This window comes from Danio rerio, chromosome 19 (assembly GCF_052040795.2).
Source record: "Danio rerio strain M-AB ecotype USA chromosome 19, GRCz13ab, whole genome shotgun sequence".
NCBI lineage: Eukaryota > Metazoa > Chordata > Actinopteri > Cypriniformes > Danionidae > Danio > Danio rerio.
In genome coordinates, this window is record NC_141039.2 from 21,685,001 (window position 1) to 21,705,071 (window position 20,071).

General features: G+C 35.7%; 1 protein-coding gene across 5 annotated transcripts in view; it reads left to right on the forward strand.

The window, feature by feature from the left end:
* hibadha (3-hydroxyisobutyrate dehydrogenase a) overlaps positions 1 to 18,068 on the forward strand; it is a 56,821-nt gene extending 38,753 nt beyond the window's left edge. For 2 of the 5 annotated variants that reach the window (XR_015515868.2, XR_015515869.2), the window contains 2 exons: positions 13,644 to 13,800; positions 17,258 to 18,068. Coding sequence is in view for 2 of the 5 variants with exons in the window: in NM_001003646.2 (NP_001003646.1) it covers positions 13,644 to 13,800; positions 17,258 to 17,413 (313 nt within the window). In the remaining 3 variants the exon portion in view is untranslated. 5 annotated transcript variants of the gene reach the window in all.
* Positions 18,069 to 20,071: the final 2,003 nt, after the last annotated feature.

Sequence of the window (20,071 nt, forward strand, 5' to 3'; positions counted from 1 at the left end):
AAATCAGTTATTAGAAATGAGTTATTAAAAATATTATGTTCAGAAATGTGTTGAAAAAAATCTGCTATTCGTTAAACAGCAATTGGGGAAAAATAAACAGGGGTGCTAATAATTCAGGGGGGCTAATATATATATATATATATATGTGTGTGTGTGTGTGTGTGTGTGTGTGTGTGTGTGTGTGTGTGTGTGTGTGTGTGTGTGTGTGTGTGTGTGTGTACAAGATTATTCTTTGCTTTGTGTTAAACTGATTTAACTATTGTTTGAAATGGAATCTTATTTTAATTATATTTGATTTAATCATTATTTACAGTTAAGAAATCATTATAATAAAGGGAATTGTTGTTAAATAAGTAACTCCTATTCTCTTTCTTTAAAAAGACTTACTTAATTTTACTACCAGCAATTGCTTGTTATATCTGGCCATGCATGATGATTTGCTTGAAAGATGTGTCCCCAAAAGACAGTTATTATCTCTCTCTTTCCCTCTCTCTCTCTCTCCACCCCCTCTCTCTCCCTCCATCTCCATCTATCTTCACTTATGCATGCATGTGCTGCTGTCTGCACTTTAAAAACAGAAGCTACAACCACGAATGAGCCCTTTTTTTTTAGAGATACCACATACATGCAGAATTGAGAGGCTTTGATGGTTCATCCACTACATAAGCGCCTTCACGCACAAACAGCCCATTTACAGATGTTTAAAAAAAGAAAGATAATTGACATTTGGTAATAAACTCGTTTCTTGCCTCTTAAAGACATTAATGAAATTGTGGCCTGCTTGTTTGCTTATAAGTCTGTGTTTATAATCTCAAGAGCACCAGGGTTTGATAAAGATGAAATGAGAACAAGAAGCATAGTGTATAAACATGAGTCTTTAACAAAATGGGCCCCCTTCTAATGCAGTGATCAAACATCAAACGCCTCTAGTTTATTTCCACTGTTCCTTTTTCTTTAACTGTAATTTACTCATCCTGTTTAACAAGACCCTTACATCTGTTTTCCTTTCCCTCGCTGCTTCAGTATTAACCTGCACACACTATACACTGCCACATTTTCATCAGTGTGCTTTAAAAGTGTTCCTTTTATGTCCGTTTTATGTGTACCTTATATTTCTGTCAAATTAGCATTGGTGGTATTGAAAAAACAAGTCACATTAACCCTTATGTGCTGTTGGGGTTGTTTTATTCTCTCTAGGGTGATTTTGAGTCTTATTTGGGCTATATTTTTCTCTGTGTTTTAGCTAGCTGAATGATTTTTGGTGACAAATCTTATTTTTTGACACATTTTTTGAAAAAATGCTTTGAATTTTTACGAATCTGAATGATACACTAAGCAAATTGACTACCCCTTTGTTATTCTAAGGATGAAAACCTCCAGTAAATTAAACTACTGTAAAAATGCATCAATTAAATGTTATTTTTAAAATTATTTTGCATAAATCTGTTAATCAACCTCAGTCCAGATCAAAACTACTAAATTGCTTAGAGAATTACAGGATTTAACTCTTTAATTGCCAAATTCATAAATGATGTCATTGATTTGGTGAAAAAAAAAACACACAAAATGTGCTTTCAATATAAAGGTAATTGTGGACTGGATTTAAAAAAAAAACTTTTTTCAAAGCCCTGGACATGTGAAGCAATATTGCCTTTGTTGCATTGTTTTTGATTCATTTAAATGTTTTCCCTTTTACTTACTGTTGGTGGTGTTTTGACCAATTGAGTTACATTATAACCACATATGTTTTGAATGCAAAAACATGACACCATATAATCATGAAACAATGGGCTCTATTTTAACCAGTTAAACTCTGCGTGCCCAGTACCGGGGACAAAATGACGTCATCAATAGAATAACTAGATTTAAGAAGTCCGTGTGCCTCAATAACACCATATGACCTACTGGGTGAAAGCTTAGAATGTCTATTCTCAACTAATACACATCACTTTAATATTTGTTGTACTGTAACAAAGTTGTTTACACTTAATTTACACTCGATGTATAATATCTCAGACACCCCCCACATCCCCCCCCCCCTTCCCCGATTTTGTACATTGTTCAGTATGCATATTTTTCACATCGCTAACACAAGTAATTCATCCAATTAAAGCTCTCATTCTCTATTATAAGGATCCATCTTTTTTTTTTCTTTTTTTTGATGTACACATATCCATCGAATGAATCATAAAGTATAAACTCGTATTTTGTAAACATACAAGGGAAATTATTGATTATTTGCTCCGTGAGCTGCCGGAGATAGCACAGATAGCCAAACAAGCTACATCATCTTTTACCTTACGTTGTCCTCTACAAAATGGGTTTATTTTTAGCATTTTCTGAGGATGTGTGCATCAGTAAACACCTGCTGTGTCTTGTAAGTGCCAAATGCAACCAATTAGGGTCATGATATTCCAAAATTTGGGTAAATATGATAGCTTCAACCTATCCACATGGATTCATTGGAAAGGTGAGCTTCTCGGCTTTACGCTAATGTATCGCGAGCCTTCATCAGCCAATTACTGACTAAGATATTGCATGACAAACGGGAAGAGAGGTGTCCAAAACAGAGTGCGTAAAAGTCACAGATCAGACGCAAAAAAAGTTGTGATTTCCCACCCTTCGGTTGAACTAAAATGATTATTCTATACTACATGATAAAAACAAAATTCTTTTTTTTTTTTTTAATGTCTCCAGACAAATGCTGGTAACAATCAAAACAATCTGCAGTTTGATGAAGCATACAGGGGCTGAGTTTTACACTTTCTAAATCAGGTTTCAGAACAAAAAACTGAAAGCGGTTTGTGTTGAGGTGGTTCAGCATAGGAAAGACAACATATATAATAATATTTATCACTTTCAGCAGTTCTTTTTGTAATTTCAAATGATTTTCTGTAGAATGACATTGAGAAATTGCTTTTATTGTACTGTATGAGGGTATGGGGAGACTTCAAAAATAGGTAGGCGGAAATTTAAAAAAAGGGCATTTTTCCTCCTTGCAGTTGGAATAGAATAACTCCTAGCACTCAAGGCCTGAGTTACACATTTCCAAACTTCAGTTTATAAAAGCGCCTTTGATGTGTGTTTATTATAACACAGACAATATATACAACAATTGTTTTCAATTTCAACTGTGAAATTTCAAAAGGTTTCCTTTCAAATGAGACCAAACTTTTGTATTTACACCTCTGCAAGTGGGTATGGAAAGTTTTCAAATTCACAAGGCCAAATTTAGGCGGAATTACAAATAGCCCCAGAGCTTAACTGGTACCGATCTAGATGCAAAGTCTAAAGTGTAGGGTGCAAAAGCATTAAGTCATGTATAAATCCACTTTTGCTTTTTTAAGGATGGAGAAACAGGTCTAACAGGGTTGTGCTTAATCTCTTAATGAGTTACAGGTGTGTTTTTAGAATAAACCAATCAGAGTCTCATCTTCCATTCCATGTAAGAGTTGCATCACTCCATGGCGCATTTACTATTTACATGTAGACTTTATAAGTGGAAAAAATGAACGTTTCACTAGTGAGAAATAGGGCTGTAATGGTCACCGTGACAACCGTGGTTGTTTCTGCCACCGGGGCGATAGTACATGCCGTCATGCACTCCAGAACACAAATTGTCCATTATGTTGCCAAGCACTACATTTATGAATATAACGTTAGACGTGAAACAGTAAGTTCAAGTTCAGCCATGAACCTTGTTGGAAAACCTAATGTTACATCACCAATTTGAGAACATTTTGGATTCGTGGTGAACGAGAAAGGCGAACCAATAGTTTGGATTAAGCTACTTGTAGGGTTTATTTAAAAAAAAAAAAAAAAAAAAGTGTTAAATGGACAAACACGTTGAATCTCGAGAGACATCTGCGATCATGTAACCAAGCTATGCCACCGAGCCACCCATGACATGCGGAGCCAGCTCCGGTCATGTCATCTTCTGAATGCAAACGCCGAGCTTAGCCAGTATCGCATAGGCCTTTTCAAAAATGTCGAAATACAAAAAAGAAAGTGATAAATAGTAGACATTGACGAGAAATGGAGCAACATATGTGGTTGAGAACATGCTGTTCCGCTTTGTTGAGAAGCCTGTTTTCCGAGAATTGCGGGCGGCGGAGCAACTCAAGATACCCTTTCTTTGCCACAGTTGCGAAAAAGTATCTGCATTTGCGCTACAGGCACATCATCTGAACTTGTATTCAGTGCTGCTGGAAACAGTGTAATCCCGCTTAAACCGGACAAATTCAACATGTTTTTTTTTTTCTGGCAAAGAATTTAAAATATGAATAGAAAACAAAAGAAGAGTTTTTTTCAACATCTGACTTATATTGTTACAAGTCTACTTGTCTAATATTTTTGTTCTTCTTCTTCTTCTTTTTATTAGTTATTTAAATTATTATTGATTAGTATAGTGTCAATTTAGGCTATTCGTGAAGTTCTTAAAATTTAACGTTTAATTGTTAATATACTGTTTCTAACAGTTAAAGTTATGTAATATTTAAATACAATATTTATAGGCTGTATTGTGTTGTTTCATCAACGAAAGTAAAACAATAAACACGTTCGTTTGTATGGATATTTAAGTTAACGTAAATTAACTTAGGTTGGTTATTGGGTACAGAGGCGTAATTTGTTGGCGGTACGGCAGGAACATTTTTGCTGTGAACATTGTCCCCATCATTTAAAAATAAATAAATAAATAAAACACCTCACGGAATGGATGCAATGAAGGAAAAGCATGCTCTTAATCATTCTTCATAATCTCATTTGTACATGCAATAAACTTATATTGCGCCATCAAGAACAAGCTCTAAAACATAAAGTCAAAAGCCATAATATGATATTAATATTAGTTGTTAATATTAATTATCATAAACACAATTTGCGTTGTATGATAAACGCTGTCACTGTGTCGTGTCTGCGATCTTTTTTTTTTTTTTTGTTGAAGAACAGATAATTCATGTTATCGCTGTCTCCCCAGCCAGGTTTACATCCACAGTTTCCGCTTTTGTTTCTTCTCAAAAAACAAAGTATCGCTATAGCAGGCGTATATCATAATTGAGAGGGCATCTTAAGCCCATTGCACTTGACCTGATGATTGCTTTTGGTCCTTCTTGTTCCTTTTATTTAAGCTATTTATTCACAAATTACTTTGCATTACTGCCTAAGTTGCTGACTTAAGGCAGTAATATAATTCTTATAGTAATAATAATATGCACAGCATCGCTATTGCCTATTTAATGAAAAGGTTAGGCAACGATACCGTTTACATTAATGCAGACAGATCATGGCTTAGGCACCAAACAAGTGGTTTAAACTATATGTTAGTCTGCTTATTTCTTTCCCTTTTATTTTAAATAATATAATATTATAATAAAAGTTTTAGGTAAAGACGTCAAACTATGCCCACACACTATGCACACGCACACAAAATGCCTGCAGCTTAGCCAGATGCTGAGTTCGCATTTTACTCTGTGCTCAGCGTTTTTTAAAATGATTTGACAGCTAGAGAAGATGCATCTCGAAATACATTTATTCAAAATAACTTATATTTCTAATCTAATGTGAAAATCGTTGTTAAATTTTAGCAAAAAAAAAAGTAGCCTTAAATGTATTCCCTAACAACACCACCCCATGTATTATCATGAATAATGCATCCAACATTAATTGCTACAAGTCGCCCCAAGTATTATTTTCTTGACACAAACTCAGTATTCAGCATGTAGTTTTGCTGCTTTTAGATCAAGAACATCAATCAAATATATGCAAAAAATTTATTCTGTAGGCCTATATTTTTACAAATAAAAAAACTTCTTCAATTTAACACTTCATTTTGTCCAGAACATACTTCTTTTTTTCTAAAGCCTTGTTTTTAAACAGCAGCTCTCATGAATATCTCAGTGTTTTTTTTTTCTTGTTTAATATTAAGTATTGTGGATATTTAATTAATAGATATTTTCATTAATGCTATTGATACATGTATTCTCTGCAAAGAGTCAACATATACAGGCACAACTTCAACCTTCGAAATGTTGTATCCTTTTTCACTTGATAAATTACAAATCATTTTCATTACAATTTTATTCACCCAGTGTAATTACTTTCAATGTTCGAAAATATTTGTCAAACAAATTTAAATGAAGCCAAAAAAGGAAAACATTATAAATTCTGTTTTAGAAAATAGGAACTCATTGGAAAGAAAGGAACTAAATGTCAGTGCATAAAGCATTCAAAAAATATTTAATTGTTTTAGTAACTAAACAAATGTAAAAAAAAAAAAAAAAAAAAAAAAAAGCTAATGAATGTTACATTTTTTTTTTCATGGTATTAGTCTAAAAGATTAGAGAAAACCTGTACAGTACATGTACAAGAATGGAAGTGGACAAAATACTGAAATTTGTACAGGAATGTGGTTCATTTACTTCGTTGACAATTTCATTTACTAAAAGTCTTATTACCTGGTGTAATCAGGGCAACATCAGTCATGTTTACATCACCGACTCCCTCTGTTTCATCCACATTAAGCTTGGTTTATACTCAACGCATCCACTAGTTCACTTGAGTGCACGCGGCAAATGTGACATCATCGTAAAGTTTGCGGAGGTGTGCTTTGGGTGCACGCGACACGATTTCGGCTGAGAGAGCGCATGTTGTTTTTTGAGACTCGAGCGCACAGTGCCCGCGACGCGGTGTTTGATTTGAGTTGAATATGAGTCATTCATCATATGACTGTACAGACATCTTTATGATCCGTGATCATAGAGATAACCAGATGACTCATAATTCTTGGCTAGAAATTGCAACAGCCGTGGGAAAGGAGGAAAGTTTTTGTAAAAGTTTAAAAAACCTGAGGGATAAGTTTGTTAAAGCCAAAAGAGGCCATGGCAAAAGTGGAATATGTTACAGAATATGTTTTTCCAGTCATATCACTGATGTATATATTACAATTTTGAATTTAAAACAATTTAATAGTTAAAAAACTGTAATTAAGGAACAAACTATTGCTTTTATAACTGAAAAGGAATATTTGAACCTATCGGTTTACAATATACTGATGGCCTGTTTTCTAGGCTTTATTGGTGGTAATGGTCAGGAATGTCGGAATATTATTGCCTTTTTAGCATACGGTAAGTATTGGACAGAAACTAGCCAGACAGTAATGTGTGAGTTGTGGAGCCCGCTAAATCTATTAAAACATCTGTATTTTTTAGTAAGTGTACTTTTTTTGCTTTTATTCTTGCCACAATAAAAAAAATATTTGTAGAGAAACCCATGTTCTCTTGTTATTGATATTTTAATACACTTTAATAGATAAAACTGTTTGAGATATGAACAAAAACAAGTGATGCATCAAAGTTTGATAAAAAAAAATCTTGAATGATTATAAAAAATCCTTAAAATCATTCAAATAATTTATAAAAACAATAAAATGATTGGTTTCAAAATCTTGAATGATATTAATGTTATTACAGTTCCGAAAACTTTCTAATTCTCTGTTTATCCGTCTGACTTTACGGTCAGTTCCTTTTGACCGCCCCCTGTCATTTTTAAGAATATCACATTGGCAAACGCTTCAAGTATAAAGGCCCCCTTCATTTCGCGAGGTGCGTGCGTAGTCAGCGGAAGTGTGCGATACGGCGCCATGCAAAAGTATGAATCCAGCTTTAGCCATCTTTGCATCTTTCTCATGGTAAGCTTCACAAATATGTATGTTGCGTGATCATCACAGGTTGAAACATGGGTTGAAAAAGCTGTGCTTTTGTGCATATGCGTGTAATGAAAAAAACATTTGATTGACTAAATCAAAAAGGCCTTTAAATTGCACAAGTACAGATATTTGTATAAAAACGTGATGTGTAGAATAAAAAGTTGTCAGAAAAATAAATAGTCAAGTAAGGTACTGGTACCAGAAAAATGTGTTCCAGACAAACAACTAACTACTTTTTTTAATGATAGATTCTAGGCGTAGGATATACATTGTGAAAAGCAACAGCCTGTGTACTGAGCCTTGTGGTACTTCATATTGAACTTTTTACTTGATATCAGTGAGAAAGTTAGGATCTGAGTCATGCCAAATGCAGTCCAAGTCAGTGCTGGGGAAAGTTACTTTTGAAAATTGTGCATTGCAATGCTAAGTTACTCCACCAAAAAAAGTAAATAAAAGCGTTACTTTTGAGTTACTTTTGCTTTCCTGGCTGAGGTTTGATCTATTTCAGAACTTGCAGGTGTTTTTTCACCTTTTTTATAGAGAAGCTCTATAATAACATAATAACTAATGACATAAAATCTACAAAAGTAGCTAACACATTACTTACCTACTTTTGTACTTTTTATGTTATTAGTTAAGTCACTGTCCATTGAGATAAAAGCCCCTTTCACACATACAGACCTTTCCGGAAAATTACCGGCTATTTTCCGGAAAGGTTGTATGTGTGAACAGGTCCTTTTTGAAAATACCGGTAAATTTGTTCCGGCTATTTTCCGGAAAGAGAAGTTGTAACATTACCGGTAATTTGCCGGAATGCTGCGCTGTGTGAATGCAGAAGGAACATTGCCGGAAAGAGCGCGTCCACGTCTAGAACGTGAGACGTCTGCTTTAGCCAATCAGAACAGTCAGACGCATTCACGTCAGTGCGGTTTATGAGAATAAAAGCCCTTGAATATTTTTTCAGACACCTTTTAGCTGCTAGATGTTAGTTAGATAACGTTTCTATGTTCCTTCTTAATGCTAACTGTGTAAATAATTATATAAATAAAATGTTTATGATAATCCGTTGTTTGTTTACCTTCAAGCTTTGCGTGTGCCCGTGAGCGCCCATAGCGCCAGCACACACACACATATCATGTACATCTCGACATGCGAAAGTGTTTCTCTATGTTTTCATTGGAGTTGTTCACTATACTGATCCATCCAAAGAGTTTTTAATGCAGTCAAATGTTTACAAATACAAGTGCAGCCGTTTAGAGGTCATTTCTGGTTAATGATGTCAGAATTTACCGGTATTTTGGGATGGATGTGTGAATGCTCTTTTCCGGAAAAATTCTGTAACGTCCTCGCCTGTGTGAACGCCTGTGTGGATATTTACTGGTATCACTGTGTGAAAGGGGCTATTGATTGCAATTAAACCTAGGAGTACTAACATAAAATAATTTTTTAATAAGGCACAAACAGATTTTAAATCTTTAAAGTGTTTAACAACAAAATGAACAGTCAGACGATAAAACAAAATACATTTTTGAGCTTTATACTTCGAAGAAATTGCTTCATGTGACCTTAACAAATACATTTCCATCCATTTTATGTACATTTTGGATATGCGCATAAAAAATTGGTTGATGACACACCAAAATGTGCATAAATTTTGAAAATGCGCATGAAAAACATAAGTTTACCGAACAAATTCCAGTATGTGCATTAAAAAGTCCTGTGATTTTGTTATAAGAGATCATCTGATGATAAAAAATGTGCATAAATGGACAAACCAGCAGGCTGAGCACATTGTAAATCATCTAAAATGTTGTTTTGGTCATTCTAAAATGCCTTTACTCTTTCAGTCTTAGTTTTATCATAGTATTACTGTTCATATTCTGCGCCAGTTTTTTAGGAAGCGACAATTTTGTTCTCCTTAACTCGTTGGATAGAAACGCTGCTTTAATCACCCTTAACGACAATTCACTTATTTTCTTTGATGAGTTTGAAATAACAAGAATCCATTGTTTCTGTTTCTGACTGTCTGCAGTGAAGACGGGTGAATCGCGGGTGAATCGTTTGTTTTAACCTGATATTCTAACTGAACCAGTCAAACTAGTTCATTAAATTGAACTGAGTTGTCGTGAAACGGTTTGCATCTTCAATAATTTATTAATTACTTACTTTTGAACAAACCACATACCTCTTTTGACCCGAAATAAATCAATATCTTGAGTTATTCAGTTACTAGAACAACACACCGACTCATCTGCTGTGAAAAAAAGAGACCTGATAATGATGAGTATGAGCCGACTGTCTGTTCCCTCGCAGCACGCTCTCTTGTTGAGTGTGATTAACACTTAGGTCATTTTTATATCGCAATAGATTTTTTAAAAGCCAATTAAGCAAGGTAAAAAGTTACCCGCATGACATTTTTGTAAAAGTAACTCAAGTAATATTGTATTTCTTTACTTGTTACTTTAAAAAAGTAATATTAATATGTAATGTGCATTACTTATAATGCATTACCCCCAACACAGGTCCTAGTAATGGCAACTGGATTTTCATGCCTTTACAAGAGAATGTTGAAGTTGATAGTAAAGGAATCAGCACAAAGATGTGCAATCCAACTGACCAAAACAGGTCTTTTGTAACTCTGATAAGGGCAATAATTCCAAAACCTGACTGTAATTCTTGATTTCTTACTATTTGTTTTTTTAAGAATGAACATAATTGTGTAGACATTTTTTTACCTTCATCTTTGATACAAAAGATAGATTTGAAATTGGTTTGCAATTTACTAACTACCTACAATTGTTTTCTGGTACTAAAACTAAGGCTTCAGCTCAATGTTCCAAGATGTAGTGCAAGTCAAATGTGAGTGTTGGTTGGCTTTAACGGTTTATGTTATCAGCTTTTGTATTGTGGATTCTGTCTGTTTTATTTTTTAACTATTAGTTGTATGTGTGGCCTGGATGCAGTAATTTTGTGTTTATTGAAACATGATGTGTGATCAAGTTTAATAATAGAGAACCGGAATAACTGCCATACAAAGTGGGCTTTAGCAGTTTAACAGTGAAGACACTTCCTCTCCTCATTTCATGTGCTGAGAGAGTGATTTGTGTTGAAGCAGAAAAGCCAGGTTGCAGTTGAGGCGGTAACCTTTTCAGTCACTGACCCAGAACGTGTGTGTGAGCTTGTGTGTGTGTGAGCTGGGGGAAGGAGGGAACGATGTTGAACATATGTCACCGGTTGTCCCCAAGAGACTGAGCGACACAGACATAAAGGGGGAAAGTGAGGAAGAGAGATCGAAAAAGGAGATTGATACGGGGTCAGTCAGTGGGTTGTATACAGATATTAACCCCCCCACCTCCGCCCCCCCACAAAACAACTGTCAAATGACAAAACACGTTATTGAGATTAAATTTTCCAAAACTGTCTGTAAAAACAGACATTGTGGGACGGAATAATAGAAATAGACTTTTTACACACAGCTGTGTGTCCTTGTCTCTTAATTATTGCATAGACTTGTAAAAGTGTTGGTGCGTGTGAGTGGATGTATGAAGGCGCGGCTCACTGAATGAGAGACAGGTGGAGTTACTGTATAACTGCCCTTAAACACTCATCATAGTTTAATAGACATAAGAAAGCTAAAAAGCGTACTTTACTGTCTCACCACCGCTGCCGCTCCGGCGTGAGGGCACACTCCCACACACATGCGCGTGTATGTTAAGTCGCTCTTGATGTGGTCATATTTATGTTCCTGTTAAAGTTTGAGCCGGCAGCTCTTTGCCCAGTTACACATCATCCTCAGATTTCCCTTTTTCTTTTTTTCACCATCACTCTTTTCTTTAATCATGACTTTTTGTCAACTACATACTTTTTTTGGTCTCTTTAAACAGTCTACTGGTTAACTTTTTTATTATTGATACTGTTAGGGTCAGTAAAGTGATTTTTTTATTCTATAGCTCTTAGTTTATTATGTAATGCATTAATAATTCATTCTCATTCACTAAAATAAAGTCTTGTGGGTGGCTCAGTGGTTAGCCCTGTCACCTCACAGCAAGAAGGTTGCTGGTTTGAGTCTCGGCTGGGCTAGATGTCATTTCTGTATGCATGTTCTCCCTGCGTTCTCGTGGGTTTCCTCTGGGTGCTCCGGTTTTCCCCACAGTTTAAAGACATGTGCTACAGGTGAATTGTGTAAACAACAAATAAAAATAACTATATATATTTCGATATAAGTTGTTAATGCTTCCAGATTTAAAGGTGTACCCCAACAATGACTAAAGCCACAAAAATGTGAGGGTTCATTGGTACATTCGGTACATTTCCAATATCAACACACTATTAAATTCCCATTGTTGCACATTTCTGCTATGTGATCGGCTTTTAGGTCAATATGGAGTAATAATCATAGTTGATCGGCCCAGCTGTAGTGTTCGAGTGTGAATTTGAGAGTGTATGGGTATTTCTCTGTACTGGCTTGCTGTTGGAAGGGCATCCTCAAGATTCATTCCACTGCGGCAACTGTTGATATATTAGAGACTAGGCCGAAGGAAAATGAATGAATGAAAATAACATTTTGATGGTTTTATTTAAGAATTAAATTTTTTTTTATAAATTTTTTTTTTATAAAACATGTTTAATATACATAAATATAAAATACATAAAAAATAAAATACATATATTATTATGACAGTTTGTTGTATTATTTTGATGTTTTTAATATTTTGTATTTGGAAACATCGTCAGGTAGTGTTGTTAGGTAAATTGATATTTTTGTGACAAGGTCAGAGTCTAAGGTTAGTTCAGGGTCTAATTTGTTTATTTGATTTCAGATTTTTTTATTTTTATTTATATGCACACAGACTTTTCACTTTAATCCACCAGCCCCAGGGCTTCTGGCTAATTGTCATCCCATACAAAATCGCCAGGTCAAAGATCTGATTTCTTAAAAAAAAAACAGTGATCTTCATTGCCTGGCTGAGATACGATATAAAGTGGGTATCAGACCAAACAAGAAGCTCTGCATAAAATTATATTTTTTCATGCTATGTTTATAAAATATGAAAATTAATTTTACCCCAGTATTTTTCAATGGAATTTCTGTTCTAGTCTGCCACTAATGACGATGTCCAAATGGATGCGGAAGTATATTTTATTGATTATATTTAAATTACAATACAACATTAATGCTGTAAAAGGAACCTTATGAAATTGAAATTGAAAATAAGCTTTCGTCATTGGCTGAAAACCACTAATTGTGCATAATTAATTGTTCACTAATTGTTCATTATTAAAATTTATTAAGACTATAAAAATGCTTTAATGCTGGTTATTGTTTTTTTAATAACTGGATCAAAATCTTTTTTGCATATTGTATTAATTAAAAAATAAATTAAACACCTACAAACATGATTACAAAGATTCAATTTTAATATTCTTCAAAATATTTTTTGTTTTTTAATGTCAGAGAGACTTCAAGGTGAGTCTGCGAACTAGCACCTAACAACACCCTAGCAACCACACACTTGTCAACAGCTTTCTTCAGAAAATGTCGTTATATTGTTGTGTTTGCTTTCTGTCGGTTCTGATCCCTATTATAGAATGTGATTTAGATGCCCAATCATCTAAAGCAGCAAAGCACATTTCACTCAGATCTACTTGAGATGCAGGACTGAAATCACCCCAGTTACTCTTATAGGGGACGGATTGGTGGGGGTGAGTTAATAAGACAGCTGCTTGTGTCAGAGTTTTATTACCCCTGCATTTGTGTGGGGGACAACACATGCACACGCTAGAGTAGAAAATGATGGACTGCAGCTCCTGTTAAATATCAATACTGTATTATCCAGGCCTTCTTTCCACTTAAGGATGATCTGCTCCTGAGCCTAAAGGTCAGGGATGTGTCTGACCTCTGTCCTTTGACCTTTCTCTCATCCTTTCTTTTAAACAGACTGGGTTTGGATCCAAAGCTGTTGGCAAAAATTCTGAACATGAGTTCTGGTCGATGCTGGTCCAGCGATACTTATAACCCCGTCCCAGGTGTCATGGAAGGAGTGCCGTCCGCAAACAACTACCAGGGAGGCTTCATAACAACACTCATGGCTAAAGTGAGTAAAGTTATATTGTTGTTTATTTTATTCTGATTAAAAATATGAGCTTTTTAAAGAAAATATCTCAAACCTCACTGTATGTCACATCAGTGTTTCAAGTCATAATTGATTGAGACATTCTGAAATAATGTAAAATACTAGTAAATAAAACTACCTGTTTGCAAACATGATAAACCTACAGTATTTCAAACACAAAGTATTTTCAAGGCTCAGGAAATGGCGAATTAAAACATTCATGATATTTAAACATATATTGTTAGAACACAAAACTAGCTCCCCAGTCAATTAATTATCTGAATTAGTTATTTCTAGGGATGTAACGGTATCAGAATTTCACGGTACGGTAATACCTCGGTATGAATGTCACGGTACGGTATTTATTGAATCATTTACAGGAAAAAAAAACTTTTGAAAATACTCCCAAAAAAGTGCCAAAAGTGTCAATGACATACAAATTAGCCATCTATCTGTTAGCTTTGAAACAGGAACTTCAATTGTAATAACAAAAAATTATTAAACCATGTAAAAAAATAAAGTTTCAATTTAGTATTGTTAAAAACTCATCACATTTAACATTTAATCACTCACTTAGATAGAGATGGGTTTAAAGGAAAATTATCATATAACTATAATCTGGTAAAAGCTGGTATCTCTGAGTATTTACAATGTCCTCTGCAACAGAAAAAAACCCTCTCATTTGGGACTGAGGATTCTGGGACAAGAGAGATATGACTTGGCCCATGTTGACAGCAGTGGGGTAACGTTGTGCATTGTCTTTCCCCCACTTGAGAGGACAAACCATGAGTGAGATAGAGATCTCTTTGCGGTACAAGTCAATGTCTGCATCAATCTGAACAGTGTGCTGTGTTTCTGCAGTCCCCATGACTGTTATTAGTCGTATTCCCCAACTTGCAGGCACGTGCACACATAGGGCTCAACCTGTGCAGTGCACATGCCCTTTTTAGTCTTGGATAGAAAATGCCCTTCCAAAACGATCAAAAGTGCCCCCGCGACGCGACACAACCTCCGTCCAGTCCAGCCCTTCAGTAGGCGCGCGATAACACCTCTCTTGAGTATGCGCGCTCAACCCCCCCTCGGCGCTTTACAATACGCGCGCCACAACACAGCTGATCAGAACGCGCGCGACAGCACCGCTATTCAGCACGCGCGCGGCGACAACACCCGCTTTAGGTTCGATCATTTCCATCTTTTTTTCATCTCCGCTACTAGCAGCACACTCCATTTCCGCATTACTGGATCTGTAGCGACAACAGACCGCAAAGGATTATGGCCACGCCGGGGCTGATGGGAAATGAAGTTCCAGCTACCTCCCGTTCGCTTCATTCGCCTGAGCAAATTTTCTCAGAAGACCTATAGTTTTACCGAGTCATGCGACTTCGGTAATATCGAAAAAATTTAATATTGCGGTATGACGGTATTTACAATACCGTTACATCCCTAGTTATTTCTACGCTTTTGAAATGCCCACATATAATATCTGGAAAATTGCAATTCTCTTTGTCACGCCCCTTAACATGAGTCCTTTCTTTATTTAATGAGAATGAAGAGTAAGGCCCAATCCCAATTCTACCCCTTTAGCCCTTCCCCTTACCCCTACTCTTCGTTTTGCGCGTGCAGGTGAAAATAATTGATTTTATATATTATAAAAAATAAAATATAAATGGGAATATTAAATAAAGATCATGTTTCCTGAAGATACTTCGAACTTTTTGCTACTGTATATACAGTGCATCTGGAAAGTATTCATAGCGCTTCGCTTTTTCCACAATTTTTTTTTTTTTTGTTACAGTCCTATTCCTAAATTGATTAAATTCATTTATTTCCTCAAAATTCAACACACAACACCCCTATAATGACAATGTAAAAAAAGATTTTCAGAAATTTTTGCAAATTTATAAAAAACAAAAAACCTGAAAAATCACATGTACTTAAGTATTCACAGCCTTTACAGAATTTCACAGAATTACAGCCTCAAGTCGTTTTGAATATGATGCCACAAGCTTGGCACACCTGTATTTGGGAGTTTTTGCCCATTCCTCTTTGCAGTACCTCTCAAGATCTATCATGTTGGATGGGAAGCAAATGTATACAGCCATTTTCAGATCTCTCCAGAGATTTTCAATAGTGTTTAGGTCTGGGCTCTGGCTGGGCCACTCAAGGACATTTACAGAGTTGTTGTGAAGCCACTACATTGATATTTTGGCGGTGTGCTTTGGGTCATTGTCCTGCTGGAAGATGAACCGTCACGCCAGTCTGAGGTCAACGCACTCTGAAGCAGATTTTCTTGCATGATGTCTCTGTACATAGCTGCATTCATCTTTCCCTCTATCCTGACTAGTCTTTCACTTCCTGCAGCTGAAAAACATCCCCACAGCATGATGCTACCACCACCATGATAATGTTAGCTTGGTGATGAGCGGTGCCTGATTTTCTCCAAACGTAATGACTGGCATTAACTCCAAAGAGTTCAATTTTAGTCTAATCAGACCAGAGAATTTTTTTCTTATGGTCTGAGAGTCCTTCAGTTGCCTTTTGGCAAATTCTAGGCAGGGAGTGGCTTCCGTCTGGCCAATCTACTATACAAGCCTGATTGGTGGATTGCTGCACAGATGGTTGTCATTCTGCAAGGTTCTCCTCTCTCCACAGAAGAATGCTTTAGCTCAGACAGAGTGACTATCGGGTTATTGATCACCTCCCTTACTAAGGCTCTTCTCTACCGATCACTCAGCTTAGATGGCCAGCCAGCTCTAGGAAGAGTCCTGGTGGTTTCAAACATCTTCCACTTACGAATGATACTGGCCACTGTGGAACTTTTAGAGTAGCACAAATGTTTTTTGTAACCTTCCACAGCCTTGTCACTCGAGACAATCCTGTCTCTGAGGTCTACAGACAATTCCTTTGTCTTCATGCTTGGTTTGTGCTTTGACATGCACTGTCAACCCTGGGGACCTTAAATAAACAGGTGTATGCCTTTTCAAGTCATGTTCAATCAACTGAAATTAATTCCAATTAAGTTGCTGAAACATCTCTAGAATGATCAGTGGAAACAGAATGTACCTGAGCTCAATTTAGAGCTTCACTGCAAAGGCTGTAAATACTTATGTACTGTACATGTGATTTTTCAGGTTTGTGTGTACTCTCTAATGTGTTTATACTCTCAAATATAAAGGTACACGAGCTGTCACTGATGTGGTACCTAAAAATTTGTACCTAAAAGCTTCATATTAATACCTCAAGGGTACATATATTAGTACCTAAAAAGTACATAAGTATTCCTCTTTAAATGTTTAGGTACTAATATATACTTTTGAGGTACCAATTTGAACCCATTAATTACAAATGTGTACCTTTTGAAAAGGTGTGTGGGTGTGTGTGCGTGCATGCGTGTGTAAAATAAAATAACTTAAAGTAATCATGTTATATGTATTTACAGGATCTTGGTTTTGCTCAAAACACTGCGACCAGTACTCGGACCCCAATTCCTCTTGGTTCATTGGCACACCAAGTCTACCGCACTATGTGTGCTCGAGGATACTCCAACAAAGACTTTTCTTCTGTTTTCCAGTTCTTACGAGAAGAGGGAGCATAGTATAGGTCTGTGTAATCCAGTAGGAGTGGCCCAGACTTGGACATTATGATCCCCTGGTTTGCTATTGATATGCGCGTGTGTCTATTTATGTTACAGATATGCTAAATCTAATGAGTTTAGCATCGAGAGTTCAAGACCTCTATTAAGTTGTAGCCTGATGTTGGCATTCAACATTTTTCAGAGCCATTTTACCTAGTTCTGTATGACCGGTTTAAACTGTTACTCTGCCTTACTTGCATCACACATTTACCTGCAAATGTTTACAGTCATTAGTTTCTATTAATTTTACTGTTAAGTTGATTAAGGATCAGTAAACCATACCTCATCTGTGTCAGTTTTGATTTTTAAACTGAATCTAAACTGTGAAAAACTTTAAAGAAAAGTAATGGGTACTAGATATTTTTTTCTGGAGTTCGCAGGTCTCATGTTAAAACTTAACTTTTTGTTGTACTAGTTTATATATTTACAAAGTATACATATATTTTACATATATTCGGCACACTGGTGTGTATGAACATTATATATTTGTAATGGTGCAGAAAAAGCTGTTAATTGCGTATGCTTATAAAGAAAGATGCTGTCATCCACTTGCCCATGTCCTCTTCATTACAATATTTTTGTTCATATTTTGCCCTTAATAAAAAGTTAACTGAGATATTATCCTTCATCTCATGAAATCAAAGTTCATAATATTTCTATCATCAAACAGATTTTCAGAAGTAATACAAAGTTAAAACAGAAAAGTTTTAGTCTTGCTTCAAACTTACAAAATTGGCTGGTCAGAGTGTTAAGTTCAAAATAATTAAGTTTTAAAAGTGTTGCAGGCATTTATGGGATGTTTTTCATGGAAATTAGCCCTTATTTATAGTTGTCTTGAAATTATTATGAAAGCATTTAAACTTTAATATATTACCTTTATCCTGATATGATGCTATTTATAACTTTTTCATACATATGAGTGTATTTAATAAGGCTGCAGTTGCGTTTGATGTCTGTTTAACTAAAGGACCGGTGTGTTTGGCTTGGGTTTTGTAAAGACAAGGGACTTGATGACCTCACCTTCATGTCAGTACAACTTGGATATAACAAGAATACCACAGATTTATAGGAGTAACAAATATGAATATTTATAGGACAAGATCCTTTCAAAAGGAGATTTTTTTATCTATCAAAACAACTAGAAATTCTTGAATCTCTCCAAAATATAACATTCCTTATTCACTTATACAGTATGTGTATATACAGTGCATCTGGAAAGTATTTATAGCGCATCACTTTTTTATGTTACAGCCTTTTTCCAAAATGGATTAAATTCATTTATTTCCTCAAAATTCTACACATAATGCCCTAAAATGACAATGTGAAAAAAGAGCCTTTGCCATGAAGCTCTAAATTGAGCTCAGGTATATTCTGTTTCCACTGATCATTCTTAAGATGTTTCAGCAGCTTAACTGGAGTTCACCTGTGGTCAATTCAGTTGATTACACATGATTTGAAAAGGCATACACCTGTCTATATAAGTCCCCGGGGTTGACAATGCATGTCAAAGCCCAAATCAGGCATGAAGACAAAGGAATTGTCTGTAGACCTCCGAGACTAGATCGTCTCGAGGCACAAGACTGGGGAAGGTTACAGAAATTCTGCTGCTCTGAAATTTCTAATGAGCACAGTGGCCTCCATCATTCGTAAGTGGAAGATGTTTGGAACCACCAAGACTCTTCCTAGAGCTGGCCGGCCATCTAAGCTGAGTAATCGAGGGAAAAGGGCTTTAGTCAGGGAGGTGATCAATAACCCGATGGTCTAATATATATATAGATAGATATAAATTTGCAACAATTTCATAAAATCTTTTTTCACATTGTCATTATGGGGCATTGTGTGTGGAATTTTGAGGAAATCAATGAATTTATTCCATTTTGGAATGAAGCTGTAAAATAAAATATGTGGAAAAAGGGAAGCATTATAAATACTTTCTGGATGCACTGTATGCATAAATGCACTATGTTTAAGAAGTCTTTAGACACACCTCCAAATCAATAAATTTGGGTGTTCTAGTCACTTCCATGGCTACATCTATAAAATCAAGCACCTCAGCATGCAGACTTTTTCTACAAACATTTGAGAATGGATCTCTCTTAGGAGCTCAGTTAATTTAAGTGTGGTATCGTGTGGTTTCCACCTGCACAATAAGTCCATTCTTGATATTTCCTCAATGATAATTATATTTTGCGGTCAGCTGTTAGTGGTATAACAAAGCGGAAGCAATTGGGAATGACAAGAACTCAGCCTCAAATAAGCCACATAAAATCAGTGTGTTCAGCATGCTGAGGTCCACGGTGTGCTTGAAGTCACCAACTTTCTGCAAAGTCAATAGCTAGACCTCCAAACTTCATATTGCCTTCAGATTAGCTCAAGAACAGTGCATACTGAGCTTCATACACTCAAAAAAGTCAAGTTTGCTGTTTGTTCAAACAACTTATTTAAAATTGAGCTGAAACAACACTTAATGAGGTTTTTTTAAGCAACAACTTAATCGTTTTTACAAAGTTAAGTGGATAGAACATAAAACGGTTAAGTTAACTCAAAATGTGTTGCAACAACTCAAAGAAATTGTGTGGAACCCAACATTTTTACAGTGTAGAAATGGGTATCCATAGC